Source organism: Geotrypetes seraphini, chromosome 3 (genome assembly GCF_902459505.1).
Source record: "Geotrypetes seraphini chromosome 3, aGeoSer1.1, whole genome shotgun sequence".
NCBI lineage: Eukaryota > Metazoa > Chordata > Amphibia > Gymnophiona > Dermophiidae > Geotrypetes > Geotrypetes seraphini.
In genome coordinates, this window is record NC_047086.1 from 173403077 (window position 1) to 173419374 (window position 16298).

General features: G+C 41.8%; 1 protein-coding gene across 3 annotated transcripts in view; it reads right to left on the minus strand.

The window, feature by feature from the left end:
* The window catches only part of AHI1 (Abelson helper integration site 1), a 468789-nt gene extending 454225 nt beyond the window's left edge, over positions 1 to 14564 (minus strand). For 2 of the 3 annotated variants that reach the window (XM_033938898.1, XM_033938901.1), the window contains exon 1: positions 14438 to 14564. In XM_033938898.1, the coding sequence (XP_033794789.1) occupies positions 14438 to 14549 (112 nt within the window). In that variant the 5' untranslated portion in view covers positions 14550 to 14564. Of the gene's footprint in view, positions 1 to 14059; positions 14070 to 14437 lie in introns of those variants that run through there. The other variant, XM_033938899.1, reaches the window with a different exon arrangement.
* Between the last annotated feature and the right edge of the window lie 1734 nt (positions 14565 to 16298).

Here is a 16298-nt window from a genome sequence, read left to right on the forward strand (position 1 = left end):
GTATCGACACAAAACTCAACAGATCAAAAACTATAACTTCATTTATGATGAGCAGGAGTGGTACGTAAATGGAAGCTCCAGAAGTGGGGAAGTGAAGATAATGCTGGACAGACTTCTATGTGTCCAGTATATGGCAAGACAGATCAGGAGGGGCTGGAGTACGCTTTGATGGTAACTCCAGCAGTGGGGTAGTGCCAAAGCCAGATAGACTTCTATGGTCTCCGTCCCATATGCAGCAAGAAGGATCAGGAGCAATTATGCGTATTTTATTCCACATTCAAATCATTTGAGTAAAGTCATATCTATCCGGGGGGGGGAGGGGAAGGGGGAGAGAGAGGGGAACACATCTTATCCTGGAACATAACAAGTAAAATGAATAATTGCTGGTTTGTTCCTTCAATATTGCCTTGAAAATGAATGTGACTGTTGGGCAGACTGGATGCACCACACAGGTCTATCTGCCATTTATTATGTTACTATATTTAGAGACTTACAAGTAACTGAATGCAGGTAACCTTCAGAGTGCCCAGGGTAACAAGGAGCAGCCCAGGGTTTGAACCCATATTATCAGGGTCTGAGGCTGTAGCTCTAACCAGTGCGCCACACTCTACAAAAGTCACCCTGTTTCACCTTGGACCAATTCTTGCTTTGGTCAGAATTAAGATCCCAAATATACACATCATTTGCCTATGTGGATATACAAGCTATTACAGAGACATATTTGGTGTCCTATAGTGTAACATGCAAATGAGCTAGAGATGTAGAACAGTTATTTACCTGTAACAGGTGTTATCAGCCTGCTGTCCTTGGATATGCTCACATGTGGATGATGTCATCCATGGAGCCTGATATGGACAGTGTTAAAGTGTACTGTCACATTAAAATTTTTAAGACTGTCTGTATCATGCATTCGCTGGTACCTTCCCACCTGATGTCAGCTCACAGGACCATCAGTTCAGTAAGAAAGCTAAGAAGTCAACTAGGGGAGGTGGGAGAGTTGAGAGAATATCTGCCTGCTGTCTTTGGATAACACCCGTTACAGGTAAGTAACTATGGATTATCCCAGAACAAGCAGGCAGCATATTCTCACATGTGGGACTCCCTAGCTGCCAAGGTCATGCTTTGGAGCCTGGTGTAAGTTAGAAAAAAAAAAAGGGATGGTGGGAAGTTGGAATCTAAATGAAGAACAAATTTTTTTAGAACTGCTTAGCTGAACCGACTATCCCGTCTGGAATGATTCTCCAAACAATAGTGGGATACAAATATATGAATTGAGGACCAAGTGGCTGCTTTACAGAAGTCCTCAATGGGAGTGAACACAGGTGAGCTACTGAAGTCGCCATTGCTCTAACCTTATGTGTGGTGACATAGCCATCCATTGTCAGCACAGCCCAAGCACAGCAAAGAAAGATACAGTCTGCGAGCCATGCCGAGATGGTTCTATTAGTGACAAGAGTTCTAAGTCTGTTTGGATCTAAGGATAGGAACATGCGTGGAAGTTCTGTGAGGTTTAGTGCAGTCCAAATAGTAATCGAGAGCACGTTTATAGTCCAATGTGTGGAGTGCAGCATCACTAGGATGAGAATGTGGTCTTAGAAAGAAGACAAGGACTATGGATTGATTCCAATGAAATTCTGAGACGACTTTTGGGAGGAACCTTGGATGAGTTTGAAGAACCACTCTGTTGTGATAAAATGTTGTATAAGATGGATCTAAGACAAGTACTTGAAGCTCACTGACTCGACATGCAGATGTGCTGCAGACTAGAAAAACTACTTTCTAAGTCAGAAGCTTGAGAGATGTAGATGAAAGTGGTTCAAATAGAGGATTCATCAAAGTGGAAAGCACAACATTAAGATTCCAAGCAACTGGAGGAGGCCCAATTGGTGGCTTGGTATGCAAAAGGCCTTTTATGAATCTGGTTACTAAAAGAAGAACTGATAACTGACTTTTTATCCAGAAGTGTATGAAAAGCTGTAATAACACTGAGATGAGCTCTTACTGAATTAGTGTAGAAAAGTGTAGAAGATAGTCTAGAACCAATAGAAGAGTGATCGGGTCTAGTAAATAGAGGCTACACCAGGCTGTGAAACAAGTTCACTTGAAACGATAAGAAGTGGTGAATGGAAGGTTTCCTAAAAGCTTCAATGATGGCTGACACTGGTGCAGAAAGTGCAAAAGAATCTACATGCTGGGAGATAGGTACCATGCTGTGAGTACTAGCAAACACAGATTGTCAGTAAGGTTGGAACGATTTGCAGTGTCACGGGTTTCTGGACACTGAATTGCAGAAGGAGAAGGAACCATTGTTGACATGGCCACTGAGGTGCTATGAGTATCATAGTGGCAAGTTCTTGGCGAAGTTTGAATAGAGTTTACCCAAGTAGAGGAACTGGAGGGAAAGCAAAAAGACTGCAATGCCAGTCAAATAGAAAGGCATCGGACTCCAGACAATTGGAAGTGTAGATTCTGGAATAGAAAACTGGAAGCTTATGATTTTGGTGGTGGGATAAGTGGCACAAACAGATATTTGTGTGGAGTTCCCCAGTCCTTGAATATTTGATGTAAAACTGTTGAACTGAGTGACCACTCGTGAGTTTGTAGGAGTATGCTCAACCTGTCTGCTAAGGTATTCTGTGTTCCTGCTAGATAAACCACCTTGAGGAATATGTTGTGAGATATTGCCCAAAACCAAATCTGGACCACTTCCTGGCGGAGAGGGCGAGAGCTTGTGCCTCCTTGTTAGTTCACATAGTACTACTTGATGTAGGAGGCGATCTTGAAATATGTGAAAAGCATTTTGAATTGGTGGATGGAAGCCCAGTTACAGGCCTTCAAATGTGGCTCATGTAGCAGGAGTGGACAAATGCCCAAGTCGGCTATTTCAGCCGGCAGACCCTGGATCCAGAGAACATTCAACTACATGGTGAAATGCTGGGAACATCCACTTTCGATCTCAATGGACAACAGGACTTCCTCGTCTCAAGCAGATTGTTGGTAATGTTGAGTCCAACTGATCTGTAGGAATGTACTTTTCAAACTGGGAAAGCTATTGTACCAGAGATTTGAAGTAAGAAGTCATATAAAAATTATAACCGAGTATTCTACTGCAGAGAATGGAACTTTGAAAAATTCTACAACCAAATGTGTCCAGTGTTCTGCCCTCTCAGCCACATGGGTTACTGGCATCAGTTCTGAACTATTAGACTTTTTCAATGCAAATTCCACCATAAGAGACTGATGCTGGAGCTTAGGTTTATTGAAACCTAGGCAGATTTTATACTCTATACAGAGTATCCAGCTTCCTTGCTGCTGCTGGAATTAAGTGATGTTTCACAATTTCTAAACATTGCCTCCTTGAACAAATTATGAAAAGGCAGTTCATGCTAAACACTCTCATGGCCAGTGCTTATAATCAAGAGCATCCATCAACTCAGCTCTGGGCTCTGATTCAGATTCCATTTTAATAAGAAGAGCAAGGCCCATCTACCAGATAAATCTTGTAAAAGATTTGGACTCCAGCAGTGACCTTCTGTGTGGAGGTAATGGAGATATGGTATACTTACATTACATTGATGACTTCTTTCCCGCCAATACCTTTCAGTTCTAGGCAGTTTACAACAAGAAATTAGCCTGGGCATTCTTAGGGAGATTACAAGTTTGATAGCTATAGTATACTATAGGATTCCTCAACAGAAAAAGGTCTTTAACTGGAAAAGAGATATCAGACTTAATTCTCCTTTCCTCTTTAATAACAAACCAATCGAAATCGTTCCTAAAATGAAAATCTTAGGTGTAATAATTGATGAAAAATTAGAATTTAAAGATCATATTAACAATATAGTTAAAGTCTGCTTCTACAAATTACGTCTAATTCGATCTATTTCTAAATTTCTTGAATCCAAATCTCGCAATATTTTAATTCATTCCTTGGTTATATCAAAACTGGATTATTGCAACTCTTTGTTGCTTAATACTACTCAAAAATAAAAACGACAACTGCAAATTGTTCAAAACACGGCTATAAAACTAATCTATGATGCCAGGAAATTTGATCATGTTACTCCACTCTTCAAAGATGCACATTGGCTTCCTATTTGCCAGCGTATACAGTTTAAAGTTCTACTACTTATCTTTAAAAACTTGATTTTCAAAGAACCTCAGTGCATTTCTAAAATGCTAATTCCCTATAGTTCCGCACGTGCACTCAGATCATCTTCCCAAAACTTATTAGTTGTTCCATCTTTAAAAATTATAGGCACTCGTAGATTAGATATGTTTTCGGTCGTGGGCCCCCAATGGTGGAATTCATTGCCCCAATACATAAAAATTGAAAAAGACATTCCCTCTTTTAAGAAATCTCTGAAAACATTTCTCTTTAAAAAGATTTTTAATACATAAAAATTTTTTTTTTTTCTTCTCTTTTAAATAAAAATTTTTCGTTTCAAGAATTTTACTACCTCCTTAATGTTTTACCCTTAAATGTGTTTCTTATTATAAGATATGTAACTTTAACCTTCCTTCCCTTCCAATTGTTGTTGGTCTTGTCTATTATCTAGTGTTTATATATTTATTGTATGTTTTTATCTTAACTAATTGTATTTTTATGTACATCGCTTTGTATAAAGATATAGCGATTCATCAAATATTTAATAAACCTTGTCTGAATACTCAGAGGAAGAATGCTATGAAAGATCAGAGTCATATTCCTCGATAATCTGTCTCGGTGATGGAGAGCAAAGTAATAGGCGTCAAAGAGATCATCAAGAAATTCTCCCCAATCTAGGAGCTGATCAACTGTATTGATGAGTACATGGTTTGGATGATTGATGAGGTACATCTCAACACTGGCTCGATGAATGCCTTGAATGAAAGAAAGAGCTATGAAGAGGAGTCCAAGAATCCCTGAAGAGTCCAAGAGTCCCTGAAGGCTGATGCTGCTCGGATTGGGCTGAACTGGGAGTCGCAGTAGCTGGTACCTGCATTGGATGCGACTTCAGTAATTCTGAAAATTCCTGTTGAATCAAGACTTTAATCTGATCCTGTAATAATGGTGCTGGTACCGATGGCACAGGCTGCACCAGGTGTTAAGGCTTTTGTTACCTCTATGTCGAGAAACACCTCTGAGAAGGTGATCTAGCTTCAGTGCACCTCTGTTTTGAATGATGTACTTAGAGACACTTGGGAGGATTTCAATGCATGCCTGGAGGGAAAAGTATGTCTACGCTTCTTAGCTTTCTTTTGAACTTCTCCCAAATGGAGGAAATGAAGATGAAGTAGTGGGTGGAGACACCAGTGTCTTTGGTGTCAAAGTCGATGTTGACGGTATCAGCGAGCATTGGCAGCAGAGTCAGCAGATATGGTCGATGTTCCCATTATCCCGAAAAGCTTCTTGTATTGAGCTTGTCTGGATTTGAGTGATCTTTTTTGCAATTTGAAGCAAGAAATATCACGGTGCTTGAGACCCAAGTACTAAACACACCAATTATGCGGATCAGTGGCTGAGACAGTCCAATTGCACCGTTTAAAGCTGCCTGGAACTATTAACATTGAGGGGAACATTACCAACACTAGATCGACGGCCTAAATGGTCCAGTACAAGTTACTTTGAAAAAGTTTCAATACTCCTAGCCTGAAGACAGGCTGGAAGGAGTCCAAAGGCCCCAAATTAAAATGTAGTTAAAAATTTAAAAAATGTTAACCGAATAACAAAAGAAAAGTTAAAATAATGAATACATATGGGAAGGAAAAAAAGAGAAAACTTTTGGCGCACTTGGAGAAACTTCAAGAAAAACAATCTCTTAGCCCTGCAGAAAACTAAGAACTGATGTTCCCTTGGGCAGGAAGGCATCAGCATATGTGCGGTATTAGGGGATCTTGAGACTTTCAAAATTTTTAAAGTGGCAGTACACTTTAACACTGTCCATACCAGACTCCGCGAATTACATCACCCACATGTGAGACTATGCTGCCTGCTTGTCCTGGGATAAAGTATTGTACAATATAGGTAAGCTTGTTGTGCTTACCGTGCTTTTACCTTATGACACATCTTGCTTTGCCATGTACTTTTATAAATGATCCCCCAAAATGGACGTTAAGATGTGCCGAGTTATTTACTTCTTGTTTACTTTAATTCAGTTTATTTGATATACAATATAAAACCAGAGTAAAATCTAGATATGCAAAAGTATTACCTTTGCAAGAAACTTATATATCAAAATTTCATGTTAGAGATGGGGTGAGGTAAAGATTTTGGAAATATGCCCTGGCTTGTGAAACTATTGTGCCCTTTATGGTAGCCTGGAATTGAAAGTGTTGTCCGAGAAGCACAAAGCGGAGGAACTGCTGCTGAGAAGGCCAAATGGGAATACACAGATAGGCCTCCTTAGATCCAGAGCACAAGGTCTCCATCTGAAAATGTCTGACCTTCAAAAATCTGTTGACCTGCTTGAGGTCAAGAACTGGAGGGAAGAAGCCCCCCCTTTTTTGGAACCACAAAGTAGACAGAATATCTACCTAGGCCACGCTCACACCCTGGCACATGAACTACTGCTCCCAGTTCCTGCAGGGAGCAACGAATGGTTGGCACATCCTCCCGTTTATGGGGGAATAGAAAGGGACTCCAAGAAAGAATCTAGGATTGAGGAGGCAAACTCTAATTTGTAGCTGTTCTGAATAATGTCCAAGACCCACTGGTCTGTAGTAACTGGTCCACTCCATGAAAAACAGGAAAAGCCGTCTGCCTATGTGGCATGGAGAGTGGACCAGAAGCCCATCATTTTGAAGGATAGGAGGCCAGGGAAGCTTGGAAAGGCTCACCAGAGGAGAGCTTATTAGAGCGAAAAGACTACCTCTGTTGATATCTAGGCCTCCAAAAAGCCTGAGATCGACCCAGACTGTACCCCTTGGAGTCCTTTAGGGCAGCTCAGGTTCGATCTCATCTAGAGAGACTCTTAGAAGTTTGTGCTTGGGCAAGCACTGGGTCTTGGAGTCCCCTAAGACCTTAACCGACATTAGGATCCTCACCAAAGAGAAAAGGCAGCTTCATCAGAAACTGTTTGGAGGCTGCATCTGCCACCCAGTGGCACAACCACAAAAAACAGCGTGCCATGACCGCCAAGGCCATTTACTAGCTAAAGCCTTGACAAGATTGTACAAATAATCTGTCAAATATGCCAATCTGGTTTCCATACCCAGAAATTCCAAAGTCCCATAGGACTCAGAATCCAAAAAGCTATCTGTCGCCTGCTAAACCCAGCTGAGACAAGCTCAGTCAGCATATGAACTACAAAGTGCAGCCTAAAGCCTGCAGAGTCAGGGCAGCTACCTCAAAGGAGAGCTTCAAAGATGATTCCAGCTTGCAATCCTGCACATCCTTAAGGCCAACGACACCCTCCACCAGAAGTCTTATTAGTCACAGCCACTACCAGCGAGTCTACTTTGGGCAACTTTAACTTCTCCAACTCATCAGCAGAAATTGGATAAAGAGGGGATATAACCCCTGCCACTTTCAAGCTGGAATCTGGAGTGAACCATTGAACTGCAATTAATTCCTGAATGGTCTCATGATCCAGAAAGGACCAAGGTGGTTAATTAGTGCTAGCTATCTTAGGATTAGTCACAGTTGGACTGCTGTAGAGTCATCTGCCTCATCTCCCACAATCGCTCCTTCCTCCAGCGGGTCCAAGACAGGTAAAGACATGGAGATAGCAGATTCACCTCCCTATGATGACCAGTTGTCCAAGACGGCCACTGGAATCAACACACCTGAGGGGAAGAATGCAGCAGTATTTCCTCTGCACAGGAAATAGGCCTCACTAGAAGACGTTTTGGAGCCCACCAATGTTCGCCACTTCCCACAGTGGGAGCAGTACTTTACTAACTCTGCTTCCGTTAAATCAGCAAACTATAAATGCAGCCCTGATATATATATATTTTTTTTACTGAAACTGAAAGTAGAGAATGACATGGGGACAAAATTTTCCCCATCCCCACAGCAACTCATTTTCTCATCTCATCCCAGAGATGTCCCTGCCCCATTCCTGCAAGCTCCATCCTCACCTGCACAAGCCTCAAACACTTTAAAATCATAAGAATTCAAGGCTTATGCGGTTAAGGCAGAACTTACAGGGATGGGGCAAGGACAAGCACAGTGACCAAACTTGTGGGGACAGGGAGGGGAAATTGAGTTTTTGCGGGGACGGGGAAAAATTTGTCCCCATGACATTCTCTAATTTAAAGTAGTACTCCTCACCACCACTAAGGGAGGAATGAAGCCTGCCGTTTCCTTGCAGGGACTGGGCTATGACCAGAGCAGAGAGGCCTCCTTCAGGTGTAATCCAGAAATAGGCACCAACTCAGCCTATACTCCCAACCAATTTCGACTGAATTAAGAGCTAAGTAGGAGACTAAACCAGAGCTTGTGAGAGAGACCGTCTATCCAAGTGCTAGAGATAGTAAACACCATTTGGCCAGAGCATTCCAACCTATATCAGAGTTCAGTTCAGTACTATCTCCACCTGCTGTCAGCAGTCGTAACCCACAAGTCTGGATTCGTCTCCTGCTGATGACAAGGAAACTCCCTTTTTAGCGCAGTAGACAGTAGTACAGGGCCATGCCATCTACCACACTGAAAACTGCATGTGCTTAATGCAGTATCTAATTCTGAGAAAAAAGAATGGTAAGACACACAATATAGACACTTCTTAAGCAAAAAGGATTCTGATAACGCATTATTTAACTACTTTCATATTCTATATGTTGGTTTAAGAGCTAAAATCACACTTTCAAACTGGTTAATCCAGTGGCTTGCAAACATTTTTAGCTCCGGAACATTAAACGGAGCAAGTGTTTTTTGTGGCACATTATCATCGAAATTATACCTCTGTAAATGTTCACCGGCACAAGTAGCTCTTCCACCTGCTGCTTGCGCTACCCTTAACTCCCTTCTGATGTCATGTCCTGGAGCCAAGGCTGGCATGAGCAGCAGGTGGAAGATGCTGCTTATGCTGGCAAACATTTACAGAAGTACGCGGCAAGGGGGGAGGAGAGAGAGTTGTTGGCAGCGACAGACTCTTGCATACACAACATATAAGTCATCTATTCTAGTGTATATTCGTTTTATGAATTATTACTTATGAAGGGAATTTTAAAAATAAATTCTGGAATCTCTCACAGCACACCCGGAATCTCTTTGTGCCTTTGCGAGACACTGGTTTAACCAAAGCCAAACCATTTCAAAATATCTAATGCTTTATTCCCCATCAAGTGACAGACCCATCAGAGCACACACATTTTAACAAAACATAAAATATGGCATAACAATCTTAAATTATCTGTACAGCACCTCCCTTTCATAAAAACCAGTGTGATCACACAATTTAATCATGCTCTTAGCTATTCCTTGTCCTATCTTTCAATATATTTCACAATCAATCAAAATTTAGTAATGAGATCAGTGGACAATTTGGGGCAGTTTTACCTCATTCAAAAAAAGAATGTTTAAGTTTAGATACTAGTTTATTTTAAATTGTCAGTAAACCTAACTAAATCTGTCCGTTCCAGGAGATTTACATAAATTTAAGAGGTCCTTTTACTAAGCTGCATTAGGCAGTAATGTGCATCAAACACAACAAAAAAATGGAGTAACGGGATGTACTCAGGGGTCCTGCAGCAACCTGGAAATCCGTGCATGCTAACCACGCACTAAGGGGGTCTTTTACTAAGGCGCACTAGCCGATTTAGCACTAAATGCTAAAATGCCCTTGGTATTCTATGGACACGTTAGCGTTTAGCACACACTAAATCGGCTAGCGCGCCTTAGTAAAAGACCCCCTAAATTTTGAGAGGGCAGTAAATGGGCATTCCTGTTAATGCCTCTACATTTCTGAACACCAGCTCGTTAGAACAGATACCACAGGAGCCTTTACTACTTACAAAACTGGTGGCGGTATGTGCTCACATGGTAGCATTAGTGCATGGCAATTAAAGCAAAACACACACAAAAAAGTCATTTTTGCGTGGTAAAAATAGTGTGCAAAAAAGACTTGTGTAAGGGAGCACACTAAAGCCTATTTTTACCACAGCTTATCAAAATGATTTTAATAGCAGAAGAAAATTCATGTTCAGTGACTTCAGCATTCAATTCCTTACCATATTCTCCATCAAATATTTCCCTAAAAAACTGCTACTTGTAATCTTCTGATTCCCTGTTCTGAGCTTTCAGATGACATTTATTACTTCCTGAATTATAGGGTGCTTTTTGAAGAAAGGTTACTACTATTTACTTTAATAGGGCTACTGAATTTATAGTGATGAAAAGTTTCAAGTACAATCAATATGTTTCTGCCCAAACAGTTTACAGTCTAAGGACCCCTTTTACAAACAGAATTGAGTTCTGGCATGACAAATGCCAACACAGCCCATAGGAATTGAGGGCTTATTTTACAAAGCTACAGCAGAGGTTTCTACTGCAGGCCAGTAAGGTAAATGTTCTAATGCTCATAGGAATTCTATGAGCATCGGAACATATACCTCGCCAGCCTATGATAGAAACTTCTACTGCAGCAAACGCTACCACAGTCTTGTAAAAGGGGCCCTAAGTGAATACCCAAGGCAATGAAAGAAAGTAACCTGCCTGAGGTCAGCAGAAATGCAAGTGGCAAAAGTAAGATTCAAACACTGGATTTCCTTATTCTCTGCACAATACTCTTAAGAACATAAGAATAGCCTTATTGGGTCAGACCAGTGGTCCACTCCATCAAGCCAATCCAGGTCCCTAGTACCTGGCCAAAACCCAAGAAGTAGCAACATTCCATGCTACTGATCCAGGGCAAGCAGTGGCTTCCACAATGTCTTTATCAATAACAGACTATGGAGTTTTCCTCCAGGAAATTGTCCAAACCTTTCTTAAAACCATTTCTTCTCCCTAAATGTAACTGTGTTTAATATTTTGAATACAGTTACTTCCAAGGGAACATATAATACGAGGGCTGTTCAAAAAGTATCAGACCTTAATTTTTCTTGCATAAACAAATAAAGCTAGGGAGGCGTGGACTGGTGTACGTATGTAGGCAACCCTAATGTGCATGCTTGAATATTTTTCTCGCCTACAGAAGCTGTCAATCGCCAGCAGACCGCCGATGAGTGAAGAAGTGTAAGTGAGCGCCGTACAATTTTCGTTTTTGACAAAATGACGGAAAAATTTGAATGCTACTGCATTAAATTTTGTGTAAAGCTTGGCAATTCCCAAGTTGAAACGATCCGCAAGATTCAACAGGCATTCGGGGACGAAGCAATGGGCACCACACAGATAAAGGAGTGGTACAACCACTTCAGAGATAGCCGCACATCAGGGGAGAGTGAAGCACGTTCTGGTAGGCCCTCAACATCCAAAAATGACCAATTGAGGACCCTGGTGATGTAGGATCATCGAATCAAGATCAGAGAACTTGCAGACAAGGCGAGCATCAGAGTTGGATCCATTCATTCCATTTTGACTGAGGATTTGGGCTTCAGGATAATTTCAGCGAAGTTCGTGCCAAAGCTGCTAACGATCAAGCAGAAGCAACTCCATTTGAAGATCACACAGGACATGCAAGAGACTGTGAACAGTGATCGCAACTTCCTCAGCACAGTGATCATTGGCTACGACCCAGAAACCAAGTTGATGTCATAACAATGGAAGCATTCAACATCCCCGAGGCCAAAAAAAGCAAGTCAGGTCTGTAGCAAAAAGTCAAGCTGATCGTCTTCTTTGACTCTAGTGGCGAAGTTCATCACGAGTATGCACCATATGGCACAACCATCACCAAGGGGTACTACCAAGAGGCTCTGCGTCACCTTCGTAACGCTGTGAGATGCAAACAGCTGGACCTGTGGGCAGCGGACAATTGGCAGCTCTTCACATTTGATACTGTGGGCAGCGGGCAATTGGCAGCTCTTCACATTTGATACTGAGTTTCCTGGCCAAACAAAACACACCTGTGATTCCTCAGGCTCCCTACTCTCCCGACATGGCTCTGTGTGACTTCTGGCTTTTCCCCAAGATGAAAATGCCCCTGAAAGGCATCAGATTTCAGACAAAAGAAGACATCATGCAGAATGTGACGTACCAGTTGCAAGGAATCTCAAAAGAAGCAGGCGTTCCAGCGCTGCTTCCAACAGTGGCAGAACCATTGGAAGAAGTGTGTGGCAGCCCAAGGGGGACTACTTTGAAGGAGATTAGTATAAGATTGTTGTATCTTCTGAATACGAGCATTTTTTATGAATAAAGGTCTGATACTTTTTGAACAGCACTCCTATTTCATTTGGAATTTTAAATATTCTGCTTAACTTTGTTTTGTAACTGTTTTAGTTTCTCCCCACACTAATTATTCCTGTTAACATTTTTAGAGCAGCATGTTTAATGGTAGTTGAAGTTCTATATACACCACCAAGTTCATAATATTCAGTGGCTTTGTCTTATTACAATTTTAAAATCTTTATCATCTAATAAAAAATGAACTAAAGTGATATATATTAATATCCCACTGAAGTATTCTACTCATGGCAACCTGATCTGAAATTGATATGCTACAAACGTCAGTTCTGATTACTTTGTTATTAACAAATGTGGAATTTACAAAAATGGGAGAAGAATGCATCAGACATGAATGAAGTGGTAGAGATTGCCAGCATCTATGCACTGGTGATCTATTTTTCTATGAAGAAATGTTGTGCACGATTATTATTACATAATTACTGGAGGGAATTTTAATCAACCTTCAATTTTCATTCAAACTTTGGTATTCCTCAAGGTTCTATTTTATCGCCTTTATTATTTAATATCTACCTGTCCCCTCTCCTGACTCTCTGCCAATCGATAGGGTTCACAGTATATGCTTACGCTGACGATCTCCAACTATTGCACCCCATCGAATCAACTGATCAATCTGAGATTCAGTCAATCAACCATAAACTCAGCATAGTTCATGACTGGTTAAATTCTAATAAGCTCTCATTAAGCATTTCAAAATCTAATTCTCTCCTATTCCCTGGAAAAGAGGGGGCACAACTAATCACCCCAGTTATTATCAATAACACCCCACTTACACCAACTACAATTATAAAAATCTTAGGGGTCCTTATAGACAGTAGGCTTACTTTCCGTCCACAGATAAGCGCCTTGGTTAAAAACTGCTTTTACAAACTAAGAATGATTCGATCACTGGCCCCTCTTCTTGACACCAATTCCCTTAACATTCTGATTCATTCACTTGTAATCTCAAAAATAGACTATTGTAATTCACTTTTAAAAGGAATATATCATAAGGACTTGAAACGTTTGCAGTTAATTCAAAATACGGCCATTAAGTTAATTTCAAGAGCATCAAAGTACGATCATGTTACCCCTTTGCTAAAAGATGCCCACTGGTTGCCAATTTCACATAGGATAACTTATAAAATAGCCCTTTTGACATTCAAAACCATGCAAACTAATTCTCCAGCTTTTATCGACAGATTATTGATCCCTTACGACCCACCAAGATCTTTGAGATCCATATCCCAATTTAATCTTAATATTCCTTCATTAAAAATAATTGGCACACGCCGTACTACCATTTTTTACGTAACTGCCCCAACGATTTGGAACTCTCTTCCGCTTTATTTAAAAATGGAAAATAATTTAAAAACATTCAAAAGCAACTTAAAATGCTTCCTTTTTAAAGATGCTTTTAACTGATGTTTTATTTTTTTTTTAAGTTGATTTTAACTATGTCTTATTTTAATATTTTTTTTTTAACTCCCTGCCCTTTTGTACTTGCCATTAATGTTTCTTCCATTTACTATAGCTATTGTATTTCCTCCCTCTTTACCTTGTGTGTCCTTTGTTCGTTCGTCCATAATAACTTTACATGTATTATTGTTCGCTTTGTAGTTTTTAGAAAGTATGTATTAACTGTAATATTGTTTGTCTTAAAGGAAAAATTTTTTACTCTGTACAACGCTTTGTAGAATCGATAAAGCGTTTAATCAAATAATTAAATAAACAATAAACAATATCATCACACTCTCACACGCATTCCGAGACCGGTCTTCCTTCACCGTGGTCTGTCACCTCTCCTCTCTCTCTCTTCCACCCTCCTCGGTCTAGCATGTCTCCCCTATCCCCTCCCTGTCCACGATCCGGCACCTTTCCCACAAAGACCGCCCCCACCCCCCTACAATCAGACGTATGCCAAAGGTTGCCCAGCAACAATCCTGCAGCTTTCCCTCTCCGGTGCCCAATCCCCCCCCCCTATGACACAACTTCTCTCAGGAGGGCGGGACACCGGAGAGGGAAAGCTGTGGGGATTGTGGACGGGCAATCTCAGACAATTTGGAAGTAAGAGAGCTGCACGGCAATGGAAGCAGATGGTCGTCCAGAGGCTCGTAAACTCGCACGTGAGCTACCTACTCAGGGTTCTCCAAGCCGTTCCAGCACCGCTTCCTCCTCCCGTTAAATAATTTGGCGCAGCCGCACTTGCTCTCTGCCTGGGTTGGACGTTGCCAGGCTCACGCCGATACATACGCGGACCAGGATCATCATAGGTCACCTGGTTTACTGGCGCATGCGTGAGGCAACTTCCATATGCCGGTCGACACTGCCACGTGGAGGTGTTCACATTCACGCGCTCTAGTAGATCAGGTGATGCACTTCTGACTTTGCTTGCCCCCCCCCCCCCCTCATGTGCGTGTGTCAGTGTCGCTGCATCAGCCCGGGCAGAACGCAAGTACGGCTACGCTGTATTACTGAAGTAAGGACTCCTAGGATTTGTTGTACAGTGTTATGTTTGCCACTAAAGCGGTAAGTGTTAAATAATGCATAAGAATTGCCAGACTGGGACAGACCGAAGGTCCATCATACCCAACAGTGGCCAACCCAGGTCCCAAGTACCTAGCTAGATCCCAAATAGTAAACATTTTATGCTGCTTATCCTAGGAATAGGCTGTGGATTTCTCCAAGCCATCTCAATAATGGCCTATGGACCTCTTGTTTATGAAATTATCTAAACATTTTTTTTAAACCCTGCTAAGCTAACTGATTTCACCACATTCTCCGACAACGACTTCCAGAATTTAATTACATATATGAAGAAATATTTTCTACAATTTGTTTTAAATCTACTTCTTAGTAGCTTCATTGCATGCAGTGGAGTAGCGAGGGTAGGAGGCACTCGGGATAGTGGTGCCCCACTCCCCATGGCATACTCGCACCCTCCCTTCCCACGCCTCATTACATTTTAGCCAGCACAAGCAACTTCAGCCTGCTGCTCGCGCTAGCGTTGGCTTTCCCTCTGACATCACTTCCTTGCCCCACAACCCAGAAGTGATTTTAGAGGAAGCCAGGTCAGCACAAGCAGCAGGCCAGAGTTGTTGTTTGCACTGGTGAAGATTTAAAGAAGTAAAAAGGGGGGATGGAGAAGGGAAATACGGGCACCCCCACCAAGACGGTGCCTGGGGCGGTCCAACCCCCTTCCCCCCGCCCTCTTACTATGTCACTAATTGCATGCCCCCTAGTCCTATTGTTTTTGGAATGAGTGAACAAGCAATTCACATCTACCCTTTTCACTCCACTCATTATTTTATAGACCTTTTATTAATTCATGCTGGTTGTACAAATAACTTTATGCATAAAAACCTATGCGTAGACTTAGAGGCACAGTTAAGGGCAGACTGGGGACTAGCATACATTTATAGGCAGAGCATGAAATTAAGGGCCCCTTTTACAAAGCCACAGTAGCAATTTCTGAGAGTCAAATGCAACGCAATCCATTCTTGGTCAGATGCACAGAGCTCCAGCAAACCGGTGGAAAGCACCAGGGCCCAAATGCTTAGGGTTGCCAGATTTCTTCTTTAAAAGAGGAGGACACCTGACCCCATTCAGTCCCCAGGCACACCCCCAGGCACACCTCCTGTCTCCTTTCCTGAGTTCTGGAGGGCCTCTGCCTATACGCGGATGTTGATGCGATGATGCCATGCGCATGTGCATGCTCATATGACATCATCGTATCGAAGTCCATGTATACGCAGAGGACCTCCAGACACAGCCCCGAGCTCAGTGACTTCCAAAACCCAGCCAAATTACCAGGTTTTGGAAATCTCTCCGGGTACCCGGACAGTCCTCTAAAAAGATAACCTGTCCAGGTTTTCCCAGTAACCCTACATATGCTCAGAACTCACCATGCCTTTAACAATTGATGCTAAATCCCTTTTAACCTGTTTAGCATCAAAGTATTTCAGCTATCAAATGGCTAATCACAGTCTTTTTCATGGTT